Source organism: Coptis chinensis, chromosome 4 (assembly GCF_015680905.1).
Source record: "Coptis chinensis isolate HL-2020 chromosome 4, ASM1568090v1, whole genome shotgun sequence".
NCBI classification, from domain to species: Eukaryota; Viridiplantae; Streptophyta; class Magnoliopsida; order Ranunculales; family Ranunculaceae; genus Coptis; species Coptis chinensis.
This window is the reverse complement of record NC_141459.1, coordinates 13,148,865-13,168,803: the sequence shown is the minus strand read 5'-3', so window position 1 is coordinate 13,168,803 and position 19,939 is coordinate 13,148,865. Positions and strand designations below refer to the sequence as shown.

The window sequence follows — 19,939 nt, the reverse complement described above, 5'->3', positions numbered from 1 at the left end:
AAAATGATTATCTACCATTGGAAAGAGTTTTTTAGGCCCCACACTTTCCTATTTTGTTAGATAAAATAAAAAAATAGCCAACAAAAGACAAAATTTTACTAAAACACAATTAGCTAGCATGCCGGCGGTGCTAATGCTTATTTTATTGTACTATGAGTCTCTGATTTCAATATACATATCAAAATGTATCTGCAACTTTCGTGGCAATTAGTTTTGTTAGTAGTCAACATTCTGCATGATTATCGTTCCCGATTGTGCTTTCAATCATTGGCCTACAATTCGGAACCACCATTCTAACTTTCAAAACATAAGTAGGCTAATAACAAGGTCCAACACTCCACAAATATATCGAACAACACATTTATTCCACTAAATAGAATATCTAAATTTCCGAGTTCTCATCCTTCCTTAGTAAATACAAAACATTGACACCTTTCCTTCATACACTGGAATAATGGTCAAGAAGTCCCAAGAGGGACTTGAAATAATCTGAGTTGCATGGCTGGGCCATCCTGAAAACAGCTAAATGACTTCAAAGACTAACCTAGGCTCGAAGTAAAGAATTCAGCTACAATGTTTTTTTTCTTATAATTGGCGACCACTCATCTCCTCTGTGAAACAGTGTGACAAGGACATTCAGATGACACTGCAGAGCGAAATCTATACCTCAGTTGCATCCGAAGAAGAATTGTTGACCTTTGGATCACCATTTCCTGTAATGAGACCTGATAGATGATTGAACTCAACCATATACATGCCCCATTTTTGCACGTTTTGTCTCCAAATATTTTTTGTTCTCCATGGTTATTGGAGTTATCAATGGGACCCTGCCTGCAATTTCCAAACCATAACCCTTCAGCCCACTGTACTTTGCCGGGTTGTTTGTCAAAAGCTTTATTGTGCTAACACCAACATCTCGTAGTATCTGCAAGAAACAGAAAAAGGGTTACCTTCACACATCTTCAAAGTAATTTGGCCTGAAAATAGTAACAGGAATGCAACTGAAAGTCATAGACACTTCACATGAAATCCAAAAAGGATTCCAGTCAGATTTCGGTTAGTGTATGATCTCTTAAAGAGTTATAAAGATTTATGAAATGAGCTCAGCGTAGTTGCTCTTCGCAATGATCCAAACTTAACTAACTTCGTCTCCTGGTGCTGATTTCAAATATTCCTCTGAAGTGAAAAAAAAATGGAAAGCATTTGAATTTTTTATTTTATTTTTAAACCTCTTTATACTAGAGGCTGTTGCTAAAGACCCAAGATACCCAGTGTTAAAGATATGAAAACCACCAACGCCGGCGTAAGTAGGAACAGAACCCAAGACCTCCTGGTACAACCACCAGAGCCCTGACCAGCTGAGCTGCTTTCCTTGAAGTTTAGCAAATATGATTATAGTAAATTAATACGGAAGCTTTTATTCTGCACACTCCGTCTAACACTAAAGTTCAATATGATACTACAGAAACAACTGCTACTATATAGAGAAAGAACTTTAGCTGTAACAATCCAGAACTAGGTCTTGGAAACCTTGGACTGTTATGCATCTCTTATCAGACAGTGAAACTCAAAAGATCAAATCAGATTCTGAAACCACCAAGTACGGGTTTCATTTTCCATTTGTTTCTCCTTCTTGTGTGTGTTTTCAGTAAAAAGTTTCATCATTCAATAGAAAGCGCACAGATAAGGGGTGATTCATCCTTCGATAACATCATTCCAACTTCAGAAATTGCAAAACTTAACAAATCAATTACCTGTGCACCGATGCCGTACTCTCGGGAATCAACAGGCAATCCCAGTTCCTCATTGGCTTCAACGGTGTCACGCCCATCATCTTGCAAGTTGTATGCACGGAGCTTGTGACCTAGACCGATTCCCCTACCCTCATGTCCCCGGAGGTACACTAATACACCTCTTCCAGCTGCCTCTATCTTCTCCATTGCAAGAGCTAGTTGATTACCGCAGTCACATCTGGCTGACCCAAATATGTCTCCAGTGAGGCACTCAGAGTGTACTCGCACAAGAATATCTTGTCCATCTCCGATCTCACCCTGTTCACAATTAAAATGTATTGTAATTACCAAAAACAATAAGCTAAAGAAAGAACAGTAATTTTTTTTTGTCAAGTCATGAGCCAGTGCATCAGTAACTCGGTACAGAAGCGTGGGGATTGCACTGGTCATACATCATTTTAAAAAATTAAAATAAACTACATCTCAATGCAAGACAGTGCCAACTACCAGATGACACGTATAATTAACCAGATGAGCTACACGTATATAAACAAAATCGTTTGTTGGTAATTCGTTTCAAAATGTAATACGACAATAGTATCTTGATATGAACATGAAACTTACCAAAAAGGAAAATAACTTTATACGGAAAAACAATACTCTCCATTTATCACGATTGTTATGTTGCTTAGTAATCAAAATTTCATTACAAGAAAATCAATTACAAAGATAGGCATAAAACACAATGAAAATAGCCCATGCAAGAAGTTTAGAAGCGACAAGAAGTGTCCCCCCTTGTCCTAGAAAGACATACTAGAACACTCAGCTCGGTCCATGGTGGATATCCACCTGAACAAAAAACGCTCAGAGGACACCACTACCAAGAAACAAAGACCTTCTATCTCAACTTGTCAAAATAAGACAACACCATAAAAGTGACAGTTGTCACTCCAAACAAAATCCATAAACAGGTGTCAGTCAAAGAGTCCACTTGAATACCACTAAACAACAAGATCCTTCATCTTGTCCAGTATCTCCCAGACCAAACCCAAAAGAACGAGGACGAGGGACCAAGCCCACCAACATGAAGGATAATAAATAAGGGAAGAACTCACAGTCAAACATACAAAGAATGAAATAAGGCAACGTTTGAAATTAGTTTTAACAGCAGAGCACGCTCAAAAACCGCACAATAATTGAAGAAGAGGATCTTAAAAGGAATTTCTGGCTACCCTTAAACAAGAACAGGAAAATGGGGGGTCACTGTTAATATATAAAGGGTTTAGCACCCACGAAGAAAGTAACACTGAATAAGAATGAGCAAAGAATCTAGTATACTCCATGATAGAGAGTATTATCCCATTTTATCATCATTCATCATTTTCATCATCAACATTAAAGTATCATCCCAGATACCAGAGAGACAGAGAGAGATCAAAACGTTAGATTTATTGTAGTATGGGCAGATGAAAAAGTGGGAAAGATGTCTTTTACCCTTGGATATAATACTTCTGCCATTTTGACAATCTTCCCATGGGAAATCAAACTTGAATCCCCACAAGGGACAGTAATCACGATATGCATCATCTATGCAGCCAGGAGAAGTTTGTACATGAAAACTAATATACTCCCGGAATAAGTTCCATACCTTAACCATCGCAATATGTTCAATCCCATCTAAAAGAGACCGATAAGAGTAAGCCTTAAAAGGGCCCCACTTAGTAGGCATCCGTGCAGAGGCAGACCGCTCAACCAATTTATCTCTCCTTCTCCTGTACCTGGAAAACTAACCCAAGTTAAATATTTCACCAGTTCATGTCAGTAAAAACAAAAAGCCCAGATAAGCTTTGAATTTACACGTTCATCGAAAATTATTTCCCTAGTTCTGGCACTATCTTTCCTCTTAAGACAGATCATAACTTAAACTAGACGAAAATTGTATCATTCTAAACAGGTAGTTGTAAATAAATAAAAAAGGACTGAATCAATAACCTCCAAGGTGACATAATGATATACCTGATTAAATCAGCGATTGATATAATTTTTAAGTTCTCCTTCTGTGCAAATTCACGGAGCTTCGGTAACCGTGCCATGGAGCCATCATCATCTACGATCTCACATAAAACTGCAACAGGATCAAACCCAGCCAGCACAGCGAGATCTACAGAAGCTTCTGTATGTCCAGCTCTTTTAAGAACACCTCCTTCCCGGTACTTCAGAGGGAAAATATGACCAGGGCGGTTGAAATCCTCAGGCCCTGAATCTTGAGATGCAAGAGCCAAAATTGTTGTGGCCCTATCATGAGCTGACACTCCAGTGGTTGTACCATGATTTGCATCCTACAGAAACACAGCATTCAACACTAGGTTACTATGGAATAGTACATAGAGCGATTTAATCAAGTCATAATTCTAATGAACGCTTTAGTGTCAGACAATAATTACATAGATCTATAAAAGCCAAAGCCTAATATTTCTACCATACTTTTGCTTTCCTAACCAAAAATATTCCAATAACTTTGCAGTAGAATATAAGAACAAAATAATTTTTTTGGTAAACCGACAACTATGAAGCACAGATTTGGAAATACACGCATCAAAGACATGGAAAAATATTAAAATTAGAACACAAACAATGTGCAAAAAATATCAAGAAAAATAAGCTAAAACAGCAGCACTAGATCTGCAAAGAGGAATGTGGCTACAGTTACTTATGGTAGTTACTCAAAAACCGATTAACATTTATAAATGTGTAGCACTGAAAGAGTACAAAACTAGATGCTTGAAACTACACTCGGCCTTTGTCACTGGAAATACCAATTTGGCTTTTTCGTGTGTGTGTGTGGGGAACAGTGGACACTGTGACCTTAACTTTAAGATTTTTTTTATGTAATAGGCACATAGAGTGTGAGGGTATTTTAGTATTTTCATTGTTTTTATGTTTTAGGCCATGTTGGTCCAAGTCCAGGTTCAAGCCCATTCGGCTTAGATTATGTTTGAGAAGGTTTAGGTTTTCGTATAAATAGATAGTGTGCCTCCATTAGTTCTGAAGGTTTTTAGACTGTTTTTTTTTATTAAGCTCTTTGATTTATAAAAGATTATGATTTCTTGAGTGATTTTATTAAAGATTATTCTTATGGAGTGAATTGTTAATTGATTGAAGCTTCCGCCAATCATAGTTCACATAATTTTTATATCTTGATGTTCCTCCACCCATTACATTTTATCAAATTACCAAGCACATTTACATATGTTCAATAGCCTCCACTCTTATCAATCTATCATCATCTAACAAGCAAATGGTAGGGTTACGGAGTTGACAATCTTTTACAGTATATACTTTTATCTTCCTTTTTCTACACACGTTGCTAATATGCGAATATAAAAAATAAAAAGAAAAAAGTGCCAAAGATGAACCATAACAGAAAGAGTGGGAAGACAACAATCTCCAACCTGGCTTAGAAATTAATTTATGCATTTTTTTTCCAACCATAACACTCTAATTCCAAGTGAAGGTGGGACTCGATCCCAAAACCTTGGGTCCCAAGTCCCACATATGCCATGTTAGAAACCCCAGACATGTCAGAAAAAACAATGTTCGTGTCATTTTGGTATATAACTTGGAAGAAATCTGATAATCTATCTTAATTAATATCTCAAATTGATAATCAACACACAACAAACTGTCTAATACCAATGTTATCAGGAATATCATCAGAAATTGGGAACAATAGGACCCATGTTATATGAAGTTCAAATTTATTCCCTAAACAAGTCTCATTTAAAGTTCCATAATAACCCACTAAATTCTTTTGGCAATCAAAGCATCTGCATAGTAGGGATCTACATACCACTGATATTGTGAATGCTGTAGAAAGTTTTTCATCATTCTTCTTCTGTGCTACCATCAAAGGGAGTTCTAACCTCTCTAGATCATCTTCTTTCATGCTCACACACACAATTCCAGTTCCATGCTTTACGATAAATGCCATAGCTTCAGGTGTAGCCAATGACGCTGGCATTATCAGATCTCCCTCATTTTCTCTTCCTTCATCATCAACAACGATGACAAACTGCACTACCACCCCAAGTTATTATAAATAAAGAAAAAGAAAAAATATTAAGTACGAGCAAGCAATGGAGGTAACAAACCTTGCCTCGGCGAATGTCTTCAATGGCCTCTGAAATGGAGGCGAAACCCTCTGTAGGCAAATCCAAATCATAGTCATCCTTAACAAGGAAAAAATCATCTGCTCCAGGAGTCACGTCTGCCGAAAGTGTTCCTAATGTTATTGCATCAGCATGCAGGTCAACACCAGGGGACAGATTAATCTGTTTGCCAACAAGTATACTTTGTCCAGAAGCTGTATTTCCATTGGGGTAAGATAAGAGGTCACCCTCTCCAGATAATACTGCGGCTCTAACTCTACTGTCACCCTTGACACTTGGGCATGACTTTCTACTTAATTTAATCACCGGAAAACTTAATGCCTCGCCAACTGATGCTGAAGAGTTCACAAAGTGCAGCCCATTGTAGTATTTATGCCCTCTACCAGTTGGAAGATTGTAAAATTTAGTATATTAAATAGTTTGATAAATAAGTTGTCTAGATTAGAGTCTAAAAAGCCCAAATTCAATCAAAACTTTCCTCGGCGCAACTTAGAAATAAATCCTCAACATTAGTAAAAATACCATAAACCACATTAATATGCCACTAGCTTATCTCAAATTAAATCAGTCTATGACTAAAATAACTAGAGATATATTTTCGCATTAAAATCTTAAAGTTAACAATGAGAGAGACCTTATAACAAATCAGATCCATGAATTTCGTTAAAAGTGGAAAATTCAGGTCGTTTAATACTAACAAAATGAAAGATGAGAGAGAGAGAACTTACTGCGAACGAGACAGAGAGATAGAAGAGCAAGAAAGATTAATAGAAGAAGAAGCCATTTTATTTTCAATATCTCCTTCTTGCTCCGCTTTAAGAGAGACGGAGATTTGAATTAAATCGTTGAACCAACTTTTTTTTTCTTTTATAAGCCCGGCAAAAAAGAAAGGAAAATTAAGAGGCGGCGAATGGACGAATGATGATGGGGTGGCACTCCATGTGGGTCACACACATAATTTCACGTGGTGTGTTTAATAAATTTTGTGCAACCCAATATCTTACATTCACTACCGTTAGATAGCATATTCATGTTAATCTCGGAATTTATCTTAGGTATATGGGTGGGATTTGGATAAAATTGACCATTAACTACTTTATTATATCTGTTATTTGGTCTCCGTACCAACTCTTTGACTTGACTCTTCCTACGTTGTGAAATGCCGTGTGGATTTGTAGGAGTGCAATTTACTTTTTCAAGTCCTTGACCAGCCGACCGAAGAGAGTATTTGAAACGGAATTTGATTTTTCAAGTGATGCGTAAATCGAATGTTTAGTTTATCTCAACTGTACCTATTCCATGTTTCGCCCGCATTTGGCGAAAAGGGTGCAACTTTTAGACCCACCTGATGCCACTGAGTATAAGCATAAGCTGTATTACCATATTTTGTGCGATTACAATATCACGAATTCACAACTATAGTAACCCACCTGATGCCACCGAGTGACAGCATAAGCTGTAACCAATGCCATTTTATGTATAAAGTGAGCGTCAATTGCTAGTTTCCGTCAATATATCACCCATATTTTCAGTAAATGGGAACATTTTCAGCCATGCTCAAGTAGAAAGCACAATCTGGTGAATAACTGGTCAGGTGTCGTAATAGGTACTCTGGCACAATCCACGGAAGGAAATGCTAACACAAAATAATATGTTTCAAAGGTGCTGTCTTTTTATTCCATGGCAACACTAGTGTATTGTCATGAGTGTAAGATATAGTACGCAGTGAGCTTTTTTGGGTGTATGTGGGGACCTGCCTTTACCCCCTATGGCCCTGTGCTCAATATGGAGACATCATCAGTAATCCCTGCTCTGATAAGAACTAGAAAAACGAAATATATGTTAACATAGCCAAACATGCGGCAGAGGTATTTTCACATCTCATCCCTAAAGGCTTAAAAAATCAGCAAATCAAGAGCTTGGTCCAAATCACCTAAACCTCCAAAGCTTCATATATAGTGCTCACGCAGATAGATAAAACTGAGACAGATTATTGTCAAGTAGGCGCATCAGAGAAAATCCAAGGCAACAAGCTTTGTCAGACATCAATTTACAGTAAATTAGTCTGTGGTCTTGGCGAGTTGTGACAGAAAAGTTCATAGCAAACGCACAATAACGTAAAAGGTCGGTGTGTATGGTTGATCTGACTTAAGTATGAGTACAGAGCTTTACATTTGACAAAAATGCTTAAATCTAACTATCCAAATTCAAGCTGTACGTGGGTTACAACATAGACTCCCTAGTTCAGTTAGAACCGCGAGTCCACGACTGATCAGCACCCAATAAAAGAGCTCAACATCACAAAGAAAAAGAAGTGACAAATCCAAATGAAAAACAATCCATCTTCACCAACAATGTTACTATTCACACAGGACCACTTCATGCCGCAGTCCCAACGATCAACATCTTCTCGTACTTCATCTATATGCATGTGACATTACTGCTCATAGAAATACAAAGAAATACATAGAAACAATCAGAAAGATACAAACAACAATAACTGTATCTGTCAAACAAGAAAAAGATGAGAAGCTTACAAGAAAAAGATGAGAAGCTTTAACTGGTTAGCAAATGCTGCAAACGTTATATCTCCTTTAGTGACACTCCCTGAAGATGGACAAAAAAGTCTATAAGCCACAAATTACGTTAACTGAGAAGTCAAATAGATGAGAGAAGTAAGTTGGGGAAATAGAGTGCAACCTCCAGCTATCGAACTGAAATGCTATCTGACAAGTGACAAATGGTGTTGTAGAGGAAAAGGAACGCTTCAATAGGAGTATGAATCTTCAAGTCTTGAAAAACTTAAATTTATACGAATTAAATTGTTGTACATGAATGATACTACAAGAGTATGGTCTCATTTGAACTTTTGTATATTTGAAAACTGATGCTCACAAGTCATAACCACCTTAAAATAAAGTACCGACAACTGACGCTATAACAAGAAGCACCAAGTTTAGCCATCATAGATGAATTTTAGTTGGAACAAATGTACAGTATTCGAAGAAAATTGTTTTATTTAGTATTGAAGGTTTAATAATATATTTTTTTTTATAAAAAAGACTTTTCATTCAATTCATACATCAAAAAAGAGTACAGGCAATGGGGATCCAGATACAAAGTATATACAACATTACAACCTTAGCAAGACAACAAAGAAGGATATATATCCAAAGACAAACATAGCTCCAACGTACTAAAATAATAGGACACTTCAGAATTTTTAAGAATATTGTAAACATCGTGCACTTTACTTTGTATCCAAAGAGATCATATTTTTGCAGACTTCGATAAATATGAGCAAAGGCTAAAGCAGGGACTCCAGATGTGAAGGTGAGGTTTAGTTAACAACTTAACATGGTGGTGGACTATTTTATTTCAGATTCTGCACAAACCTATACTCTGTAACAGACTTCTAATTCTCTTTCCACCTGCTTTTTTAATTTGCTCTACACCTTCTCCAATCCCCGGAGTTAGATATTCTGCTTATGTTTCATTCTTGCCTTCTATCAATTTTGTATTCCTAAGTCTCATAGTCTCTCTCTGTTTCAGATTTGAAAAGGCATATATATGAACATATTGACGAGTACAGGCTGTACAGTCATGTAGGTTCTAGGAGACCTACTAGGAAAAAAAGTATAAAACAAAAAACATGCCTTATTTAGTCACAGCTTCCAAAATTTCTTAATTTAGCATGATGAACATATATTGTGCCATGAAATATGACAAAGAAAAGCAAAAGCCCCCCAAAAATTGTCAACCAAGAAGAGGGCGAGAAGCTTAACTGGTTAGAAAATGTTGCAAGGGTTATATGCCTCATTTAGTCAAACTTCGTAAAGATGGACAAATAAATGGTTTTAAGGTACAAATTATGTTAACAGAAGTCATATATATGAGACAGTACAGTGTAAACTCCTTGGATGAAAATTACTGAGTTTGGCCATCCTAGGAAGAAATAAATCTTGTAATATAAGTATAGTACTAGAAGAAATATATCTAATTTACATAGTTGCCTTGAAAATTTATACAGATATTTTCCAAGAGGCCAGACTATCTTGTTTCCTAATTTTCATAACCTTAAAGATAGTAGTTAGCATTCATCTATTAAAGTGTGCAAGCCATGCAAGGGGATCCCTAATACAATATATGCACGATATATATTATATACAACAAGAAAGGCAATATATGCAAAGACGGAGATAGCCCCCAGAGTTACAAAAATGGAAAGAGTCCCAACACACAAAAAATAAGTATAGGAACATGAACTAAACATCCTGTTAATATTATTCCCTCAGACTCAGAGAACTAGAGTCAAAGGCCAAAGCAGAGAGTAGAGGTGAGCTTTAGTTAACAAGGTGGCGGACCATCTCATTTCAGATTTTCTACAGTCCTATATTCTAGAAGAGACTTCTTAGTCTCGTTCTTAGTCTCCTCCACGTCAATCCCTTGAGTTCGCTACTCTCTTTGTTTTAGTTTTTAATTGTATACATTTTATTCTAACTCTCAAAGTTTGTCCCTGTTTTGGATATATAAAAGCATAATCTATTACCATACTGAAACAGTACAATCATGTAGATAAAGTAAACCTAGTAGGACAAAAAGCATGATGAAATCTTATATAAATCACAAATATGCTGTTTTCCACCATAACCGTAAAACCTTACAAGTAAAATTCCAAGAAAAAATAGCACGATGTGTAAGAAAAGGCTTGTCCTACAAAAATGTAAACAAAACATGAAACGTAAGGATATATAACCACCTTATAATATGCAAACAAGAGCTTCTTTTGAAATATATATTGGAACTGCATTATAATGTGATTTGCAACAGACAATCAATCAAAAAAAAAGTGATCATCATTACCTCAGCTCGCCGGTAATAACCAACATTGTTAGGTGAAAAGAGGCTCCCTGTAAGAAAAATTGGAGAGCTAAGGTCCGCCTTTACTGGCCCGCCCTTGATAATGAAAATCTTGACGATGCTAAAAATCTTCGTTTGGTGGTAATAGTAGCCAAGCTCTCCCGAATTACTAATAAACAATATCTCACCATTCTTTAGTTCTATCATTTGACCCCAACTGAAAAAAAGATTCACAGCTTTTGGTTCTAAAACAAATTTTTTGGCCCAAGAACTATGTACTCCATAATCTTTCATCACCTGTATCTCCCTGTTACCCAAACCGTTGTTAATCATAACACAAAGATGTCCACCCAACACCATTAAATCATAAGAATCCGAGTAACTACCTTCCTTGGTAGGCATCTGGATTACATCGAATTGCTCTGTCTCCACATTAAAAGAAAGAATGGCTCTTTTACCCACATGATTTCCTACATATGCTACCCAATGAAGGCATCCATTTACGAGCACATTACAAGGTTCCATAAAGTTAATAAATGGGACGTTTGTTGTTATCTCTCTCCAGCTATCTGAACCAAGAGTAAATACCTCAGCGGCCATGTCCCCCGTGGTCTTCCAACACGACTCCCTCAAGATTCGAATGACCTTGTACTCATTATGGAGTGAATCAAAACCAAAACCGTTTCCTAAAGGTCTGTAATCTACCATGGGAGAAGTTGGGGGAATCAAGTAATCTCTTGTGATGGGATTGCAGATATAATATGGTAACGGTTGGTAAGCATATCTGTAAGGAGAGAAACAAACCAAGCCATTCACAGTACCAACTACTTCAAGATATCTAGTTCCAAAAAAATTCTTGACATCCTTAAGTTGGAGATGGTAAGCTGTTGCAGAGTTTTCATGGTTAACAAAATGTTCGGGATCAATCAAGTAAGACTCTCTGTCTTGGTGTTGGCTATGAAAAAGTGGGCAAGGAAGAAGAGGATTCCTAGCAAAATGAAGTTGAGCAAGAAGAGGGTGTCGAACGAGAACATACCAATTCTTGCAAACCCATTTGGAGTTAGAGAGGGTTTTGAGTGGCAGTCTGGAGAAGATGTCCATTAGTACGTCGTCTGGGAGCACCTTGCATTTCCGTCTCTTGTTTTTGCTGGGGATGGTTTCTTGCTTTTCCATTGTTGTGTTATTATAAAACGTAGTGGCGATAGAGAAAATTTTGTTTCTTGCGGTACTGTGGTATGTATTCCCGTTGTTTCTTACACTTTAAATATGGCTTGGTTCGTTAGTTCTGCCTGTCCAAATACTCAATTTAATGGAGGCCCATTTACATTGCACGGTTGTAGACTTGTAGATGTTTCCTGGGTGGTCATCTACTACTTTATTCTATTTTTTAATTTTTTTTTCACATACAAAATATTTGGAGGTCAAGCGTCCTACAAATTGTTCTGCAAGCCGATTCTCAATAGCAAAACCAATCATTTTAAACACATATTCATTTTTGTGATCATATTGTTGTCTATGCTAAAAGAGCATTCTCAAATCCCAATGTAGAGTCACTTTGGAGGTGAGATGGTAGAAATGAGTGTTGGAAATATTCTAAATGCAAAAATTCTCTATTAACGGCAACCCTAGATATAGTCCATAAACTATATAGGGTATATTGGTTTACTTAGAAATTGTTAATTATAGTGGTTTATTAAAAAAAAGTATTTCTTTAATTACACTATCCTACCATGATAGATAGTGGAAATACAGATTATCTCTCCACCTATAAATATGTATTGATTTTCATCGATCACTTCAATTCATCAAAAAACACAATTACGATTTATAGGCTAAAAAAGAAAAACCTGACTCTCCCCCATTAAAGATTCTCGCAAGCAAGTATGACTTCGGACAAAAATATGTTTATTTATAAGTATTGTTATGTGATTAGCATGTGATTGAAAATCCTGATTTATGATCATAAGAATCATATTATACGTGGTATCAGTCGCTCGTGTTATAATCATATGTTTAATCCAAACCGAATCATGTCGTATATATCGTATTAAGATTATTATCTTTTTCCGCATTGTTATTAGTCTTAGTTGATACTGTCGATATTCATGATATATCTCGGGTTAATAACGCCGTGATTCTTACCTTGTTATCAAAGATGTTGATATCGATGTATCTCCTTGTTCTTGTTCTGGGTTTGTTGTTTAACGTCAAAGCTTTATGGTTCGGTACCGGTAGTAGGCATGTTTAATTTTACTGTTTATAGAATAAGAAACTTGCTTTTGTAGCTTCGTCTTTCTCTGGCTTGTTACTGTTATTGCATGTTTCACTTGTTGTGTTTCACCGGAGCCGAGTAAAACAGTAAAAGACGGTGTCATTATTGGTAGTCTTTAGCGCCGGATCCCGGTGACTATACAAGAGGTTTTACTGTATTTTATTATCGATTCTTCATTGGGCTTTATGGTCACTGATTAATGAATGTTTTGCATCTGTTTATTAGTTGAATCAAAGTTGTTTAAATTATATCCTTGAATCAATTTTATGTGCTGGTCGGGTGTGTTCTGTTGAAGAAGATGATGAAGTTGTTGGAGTTTAAACTCAAACTAGTAGTATTGTTTTGTTTCAATAAGGGTCGTGTGATGTGTCACCAAGTCTTTTGTTGGACCAGGTCTTTACTGTTTCACACAATCTTAGATAGATAGTGCCACAAATATAGGAAGTGGTGATGGCTTAGTTGAGTCAGTTTCTTTAGGAGCAAGTAAGAGTCTATAAACACCTATAAATTGGTGTAGTCTTTTGAATTGAATATGATAGTAAGTATTTGATTAAAGTCTTCACTCTTTCTAAACTTTTCTGCAGCAGTTTATCTTTTCAGTTTTTGATCATTTAGATATTAGAATTCATATCTAATATCTTACATTTGTATCGGAGCTTGGTTATCTAGTGTTCTTATTGTTCTTAGATTGCTTGAAAGCAAGTTACAATGATGAATGGATCAATTCAACCTGCCGAGGTTTAATGGAAAGAATTTTGATCAATGGTGCATCGGATGAAGGCTTTGTTTGGCTTTCGGGGAGCTATCCGAGATTCTCGAGCTTGGGTATGTTGAGCCTATTGATATGCAACCACTCTCACCCAGCCCGAAGGAGAGTTTGAAAGAAAACAGAAGAAGGACAAGAAGGCTTTGTTTTTCTCTATCAAGCCGTAGACGAGATTGTTTTTGAAAAGATTTCGATCGCAACGACGTCTAAGGAAGCATGGGAGATATTGCAGAAAACTTATAAAGGAGATGAGAAGGTGAAAAGTGTAAGGTTGCAAACTTTGCGAGGTGAATTTGAATCTCTTTATATGAATGATTCTGAAACTATCTCTGATTATTTTTCACGAGTTCAATCTGTTGTGAATCAATTACGGGTTAACGGTGAAAAATTGGATGATTTGCGTGTTCTTCAAAAGATTATGAGATCCTTGGCAGGACGTTTCGATTATGTTGTTGCTGCAATTGAAGAAGGAAGAGATCTTTCAGCCATGACAATTGAAGGGTTGATGGGTTCTTTATGTTCTCATGAGCATAGGATGAACCAAAGGAATGGTCGATTAGAAGCGAGCTTTGTTGCAAAACAAATGTGTTTGAAAAAGGTAATACTAGCGATTGGTAAGACACAAAGTCACAGCAAGGGTGGTAAGCCTAATCGCTTCAAAACCAATGTCTCTGCCAGTGAGAGAAACTCTAATCAACAAGTTTCTGGAGATTGGAAGTTTGATAAGTCCAAAGTTAAATGCTATGGTTGTAAGGAATATGGTCATTATCGTTCAGAGTGCAAAGGTAAATTGCCTAAGACAAAGTCTGAACATGCTAACTATGTTCAAGATGAGGTTCAGGAGAAAGAAACCTTGTTGTTAGCTTGTAGTGCTTCGGAAGAAGAACATCATGGCACATGGTATCTGGACACTGGGTGTAGCAACCATATGTGTGGACGGAAGGAGTTGTTTTCTCACTTAGATGTGGTTAAATTTTGGAAACAAAGCAAAAGTTTCCATTATGGGCAAATACAGTTCTCATTCAAATGAAGGATGGTTCACATGAACATATTTATGTCTATTACGCCCCTAGCTTTTTGGAATTTGCTAAGTTTGGGCCAACTTTCAGAAAAAGGTCTTAAAATTAGCATTAACAAAGGTGTTTGCAGTATTGAGAATCGGAAAAATGAGCTTGTTGCTATGGTGAAGATGACCAAAAATCGTGTATGTTCCCTCTACCCTTGAAAACTGAAATGGTCTGTTCTTTTTAGTGCTCTTGTTATGGATAACAATTGGTTATGGCATTTTCGGTTCGGTCACTGAATTTTCATGGTTTACGATTGTTGGCAAAGAAAGAAATGGTTCAGGACTACCTTTCTTTGGAAAGCTTTTAATCGGTTGTGTGAAGGTTGTATTCTTGGAAAGCGGCATAGAGACTCTTTTCGATTGGGGAGGTCACGACGAGCAACACGAAATTGGCTTTGTGCACTTATTTTGCGCCCAATGGAAACTGTATCACATGGAGGTAATCGTTATTTTCTTACGTTCATTGAGGATTCGAGAGGAAAACTTGGGTTTATTTAGGAAGCAAAAATGAAGCTTTTGAAAGATTTTAAAGAGTTCAAAGTCTATGTAGAAAACAGAGTGGTGCGAGTTTGAAGGTGCTTCGCGACCGATAGGGGGAGAGTACACTTCCAATGCTTTCTCGATTTTTGCAAAATCATGGAGTTAAGCAGCCTTACGACTAGCTATTCCCTCAACAAAATGGTGTTTCCGAAGCGGAAAAATAGAACCATCGTTGAAATGGCACGCAAAGACATGTTACAAGCCAAAGGTTTGCCAAAGTTTTTGGGCGAAAGCCTCTCTTGCTATATATATCTTGAAGCAGTCTCCTACCAAAAGTGTTCTTGATATGACACCCGAGGAGGCATGGAGTGGTTACAAACCAAATGTTGACTCTCGAAAGTATTTGGGTGTGTTGCATATGCTCATGTACCAGCTGAAAAGAGAAGAAAGTTTGATGGCAAAGGTGAGAAATGTATTTTCATTGGTTCTGATTGGTATGACAAAAGGCTATAAATTGTTTAAACCACAAACCGGTGAAGTTATTGTGAGTAGGGATGTCGGTCGGTGAAGTTGAAGCTTGGAATTGGACATTTAATGAGAAGAACGATGGGGATTCCAATGTGTGAAGATTCAACTGTTAGAGTCACACAATCTGATGCAATGCGGGGAAATCACGGGCATCCGATTATCACCCAATTCTTCTCCAACTCTTGAAGAAACGCTATAATGCACCTCGACACGCACTCATGTTTTGCCCGCTTGCTTGGATTGTATTCTCGATAATGATAATGATGCATCTGATGAGGAACTTGTAAACTTTGCATTATTTGCCGATTGTGATCCTATTACCTTTGCGTGAAGCATCCCAAGATGATGGATGGCTTGCAGCTATGGATGTAGAAATTCAGTCCATTGAAAAGAACGATATGACTTCTCTTCCTAAAGGAAAGAAATCGATAGGTGTAAAATGGGTTTACAAAACCAAGTATAAGCGATGGCCAGGTGGACCGGGTTGAAGGCTCGGTTGGTTGTGAAAGGGTACAAGCAAAAGCCGGGCATTGATTACTATGAAGTTTTTGCAAGTCGCCGCAAGACTTGATACTATTAGAATGGTGATTGCTTTAGCTGCCCAAAAGCAATGGAGAATTCATCAAATGGACGGAAATCAGCGTTCTTGAATGGGTTCCTAGAAGAAGAGGTCTTTGTTGATCAGCCCGATGGGTTATACAGTGGAAGGTCACCATGATAAAGTTCTCAAGTTAAAGAAAGCTTTATATGGGTTAAAAGCACCGAGGGCGTGGTACACTCATCATCGACTCCTATTTTCGGAGAATGGTTTTCTTAAGAGCCCCTATGAATGTATATCAAATCTACTTCAAATGGAGCTATGCTCATTTCCGCATTTGTATGTAGATGATTTGATATTCTGCAATGATCGAGCATGTTTCTTTGAATTTAGGAAGGCTATGCATAGTCGGTTTGAAATGACCCGACATGGGGCTTATGTCTTATTTTCTTGGGCTTGAAGTGCTACAAAGTCATCTTTGGAATCTTTGTCTCACAAAAGAAGTATCGTCGATATCTTGAAGCGGTTCAAAATGGAGTCATGTCACCCAATAAAGACTCGGTTGAAGAAAGGTTGCATTTGTCGAAATTCGATAATTTTTGAACTTGTTAGTCCTAAGTATTATCGGAGTTTAGTCGGTAGTCGTTACTTGACATCTACTAGACGATATTGTCTTCGGAGTTGGTGTTATTAGCAGGTTTATGGAGACACCAAGCCAAGCTCACTTGCTCTTTGGAAAACGAATTATCGCTATGTCAAAGGTACTATGAGTCATGGTATTTTTATGCTTCGGTGGTCATTGTGAACTTGTTTGATGATTGGGCGGTGATATTGATGAAAGAAAAAGAGCACTTCGGTTTTTGTGTTTCACATGGGCGTGAGTAGTTTCATACTCATCGAAGAAACAACAAGTTGTTGCCCTTTCCACGGCCCAGAAGGCAGTATATGCATACCGCTTCAAGTGCATGCAAAATTTGTTTGGCTGCGACGGCTTATGTGAGGAGTGCATCACAGCCAAGCACTCCCTACTACGATTTATTGTGATAACAAATTCGGCAATTGCTCTCACTAAAACCCGGTGTTTCATGGGAGGAGCAAGCACATTGAAATCAAATTTCATTACATTCGCGAGCTTGTCGAGACCACGAAGTTGAAATGGAATTTTGTAAGTCGAAGATCAAGTTGCCGACATTCTCACAAAACTATTGAAGGTGAAGCTTTCTACAAGTTGAAGCAGATGATGGGTGTTTGTAGCTTTGAAAGTTTGAGTTTAAGGGAGGTCGTTGGAGTTTAAACTCAAACTAGTAGTATTGTTTTGTTTCAATAAAGGGGTGGTGTGATGTGTCACCAAGTCTTTTGTTGGACCGTGTCACTGTTTCACACAATCTTAGATAGATAGTGCCACAAATATAGGAAGTGGTGATGGCTTAGTTGAGTCAGTTTCTTTAGGAGCAAGTAAGAGTCTATAAACACCTATAAATTGGTGTAGTCTTTTGAATTGAATATGATAGTAAGTATTTGATTAAAGTCTTCACTCTTTCTAAACTTTTCTGCAGCAGTTTATCTTTTCAGTTTTTTGATCATTTAGATATTAGAATTCATATCTAATATCTTACAGAAGTCATCATCTATTATGACGGGACTTAGTAACACTTCAACCCAAAGCCCAAATGTTTTATTGCTTCTGGGCCTTAAGTATTTTGAACCCAACCCATATTATTAGCTTCTTGGATCTTGCCAACTGGATCGGGTCTGTTTTGATCTACTTAACTCTTTAAGTGCTAACCGGGTCAGAATTGATCCATAAAGATTGGTCCATATCCAGACCCAACTTAAGAGCCCAGTTTGACCTTTAAGCTCATTTAACTTATTTTGATGCATATAATTCATATAATTCGTTATAACTCCGTTTTTTGCATACAAGTAGATGTTTCGAAGCATTTTTCAAGCTCTATGTTTTAGATTAATTAAATTAAATCGCCTACTATTCATATGATGATGATTTGGTGTTCACCACAGTGATCCCAACTATGTGAGTATAAATAATATTATTGTGTGTTTCTTCAATTATATTTAGGTTATCCATAGGTACACCAAGCATGTTAGATTGGATAAACATTAAGTGGCCACACATGTTTTGTGGTTAAATGAGCATAGGATATCCACAGATACCATGCTTATTTGATTATTGAATGTGTCAACCAATAAATAGAAAAACTTAGTCATATTTGTTTTGGTGTTTGTGACTCAAAGTTTTATATAGTGAGCATGTTTATTATCTGGATAGTGGAAATCTTATGTATTAGGAAACTAAGGTCCTCTCTCTACTTATAACTATATATATGTATTGATTTCCATCAATCAATTCAATTCATCAAAAAACACAATTACGATTTATAGGCTAAGAGAGAGAAACCTAGTTCTCCCCATTAAAGATTCTCTCCCTGTTGTTTTTAATTCGCAAGCTTCATCTGTTCCCATTCTTAATGGAACTAACTTCTCAGAATTTGTCACTCCCACTGACTTCGCCATTCTCAATGAATTTAGCATTTCCAGTTTCAACTATTCTTGTTGTATGATTAGGATAGTAAAACTTATACCCTTTGGACTTTTCTGGATAACCAATGAAGAAACCACTAATGGTTTTCGGATCCAATTTCCTTTCTTGTGGGTTATACACTCTTGCTTCTGCTGAGCATCCCCAAATGTGTAAATGTCTTAAACTGGGTTTCCATCCTTTCCACAGATCAAAAGGAGTCTTTGGAACTACCTTACTAGGGACCCTATTCAAGAGATACACTGCAGTTTTAAGAGCATGCATCCACAACGATATAGGTAAGTTAAAATTACTCATCATACTCCTAACCATGTCCATAAGAGTTCTATTGCGTCTTTCAGCTATACCATTTTGCCAAGGAGAACCTGGCATTGTGTATTGAGCACATATTCCAAGACACTCAAAGAGTTTAGCAAAAGGACCAGGATGTTGTTCTGTCTCATCATACCTTCCATAAAATTCACCACCTCTATCAGATCTTATAATTTTCACATTTTTATCTAATTGCCTCTCAACCTTAGTTATGAATATTTCAACAGTATTCACAGATTGAGATTTATCATGCAAAAGATAAAGATAACAATATCATGAAAAATCATCTATAAAGGTAATAAAATACTTTTCACCACCAAAAGATGGAATATCGAAAGGTCCACATATGTATGTATGAATTATTTCAAGAAGATGTGTACTTCTTGTGGCTCCTTTCTTTGTGTGTTTGGTTTGCTTACCCTTAATGCAATCCACACACACAAAAAATCAGTAAAATCAATATTTGGGAGAACCTTTTCTTTTACCAATCTTTTAACTCCTTCTCTGGATATGTGACCAAGTCTTTTATGCCACAAAAAGGACGAACTTTCATTCGTTAAGCTACGCTTAGTTCCAACATTATGATGCAGGGTAAGAAGGGATTCAGAAAAAGAGTGCTCAAGATTGAGTTGATATAAGCCATTAACAATAAATCCCG

General features: G+C 37.0%; 3 protein-coding genes across 14 annotated transcripts; 1 reads left to right on the top strand and 2 right to left on the bottom strand.

The window, feature by feature from the left end:
* Positions 1-344: 344 nt before the first annotated feature.
* Positions 345-6,813, bottom strand: GCH (GTP cyclohydrolase II). Its single transcript, XM_086606971.1, has 7 exons — positions 6,631-6,813; positions 5,885-6,281; positions 5,584-5,805; positions 3,750-4,072; positions 3,382-3,511; positions 1,755-2,051; positions 345-925 (listed from the first exon to the last, which is right to left on the bottom strand). Exons 1-7 carry the CDS (start codon positions 6,684-6,686, stop codon positions 743-745), a joined length of 1,608 nt encoding a protein of 535 aa, XP_086463097.1. The 5' UTR covers positions 6,687-6,813; the 3' UTR covers positions 345-742.
* Positions 6,814-7,986: 1,173 nt separating this feature from the next.
* Positions 7,987-12,017, bottom strand: LOC147501988 (F-box protein At3g07870-like). 12 transcript variants are annotated; one of them, XR_015221545.1, is made up of 5 exons: positions 10,766-12,017; positions 10,567-10,615; positions 8,603-8,703; positions 8,440-8,509; positions 7,987-8,342 (listed from the first exon to the last, which is right to left on the bottom strand). XR_015221545.1 is itself a non-coding variant. In XM_086606966.1 (4 exons), the coding sequence occupies exons 1-4, from the start codon at positions 11,933-11,935 to the stop codon at positions 8,324-8,326; spliced, it is 1,308 nt and encodes a 435-aa protein (XP_086463092.1). In that variant the 5' UTR covers positions 11,936-12,016; the 3' UTR covers positions 7,987-8,323. The 12 variants fall into 12 exon arrangements, 5 of the variants coding, with proteins under 5 accessions (XP_086463092.1, XP_086463093.1, XP_086463094.1 ...); XR_015221547.1 differs by having other exon boundaries at positions 8,603-8,694; XR_015221552.1 differs by lacking the exon at positions 10,567-10,615 and having other exon boundaries at positions 8,464-8,509; positions 8,603-8,694; positions 10,766-12,015.
* A 1,779-nt stretch (positions 12,018-13,796) lies between these two features.
* On the top strand, positions 13,797-14,830 carry LOC147501987 (uncharacterized). Its single transcript, XM_086604429.1, has 2 exons — positions 13,797-13,859; positions 13,988-14,830. Exons 1-2 carry the CDS (start codon positions 13,797-13,799, stop codon positions 14,828-14,830), a joined length of 906 nt encoding a protein of 301 aa, XP_086460555.1.
* Positions 14,831-19,939: the final 5,109 nt, after the last annotated feature.

What these genes read in the sequence shown, in the direction of transcription:
- LOC147501988 (XM_086606966.1), bottom strand. Translation starts at nt 11,935, where the DNA reads ATGGAAAAGCAAGAAACCATCCCCAGCAAAAACAAGAGACGGAAATGC. An exon ending in GTTATTACCGGCGAGCTGAG is followed by an intron (nt 10,616 to 10,765) that starts GTAATGATGATC and finishes ACATTTTTGTAG; the next exon opens with GACAAGCCTTTTCTTACACA. An exon ending in TTTTTCTTGGAATTTTACTT is followed by an intron (nt 8,510 to 10,566) that starts GTAAGGTTTTAC and finishes GTCCATCTTCAG; the next exon opens with GGAGTGTCACTAAAGGAGAT.
- GCH (XM_086606971.1), bottom strand. Translation starts at nt 6,686, where the DNA reads ATGGCTTCTTCTTCTATTAATCTTTCTTGCTCTTCTATCTCTCTGTCT. An exon ending in AAGACATTCGCCGAGGCAAG is followed by an intron (nt 5,806 to 5,884) that starts GTTTGTTACCTC and finishes GTGGTAGTGCAG; the next exon opens with TTTGTCATCGTTGTTGATGA. An exon ending in CAGCATTCACAATATCAGTG is followed by an intron (nt 4,073 to 5,583) that starts GTATGTAGATCC and finishes GTGTTTCTGTAG; the next exon opens with GATGCAAATCATGGTACAAC.
- LOC147501987 (XM_086604429.1), top strand. Translation starts at nt 13,797, where the DNA reads ATGGTGCATCGGATGAAGGCTTTGTTTGGCTTTCGGGGAGCTATCCGA. An exon ending in TCCGAGATTCTCGAGCTTGG is followed by an intron (nt 13,860 to 13,987) that starts GTATGTTGAGCC and finishes GTTTTTGAAAAG; the next exon opens with ATTTCGATCGCAACGACGTC.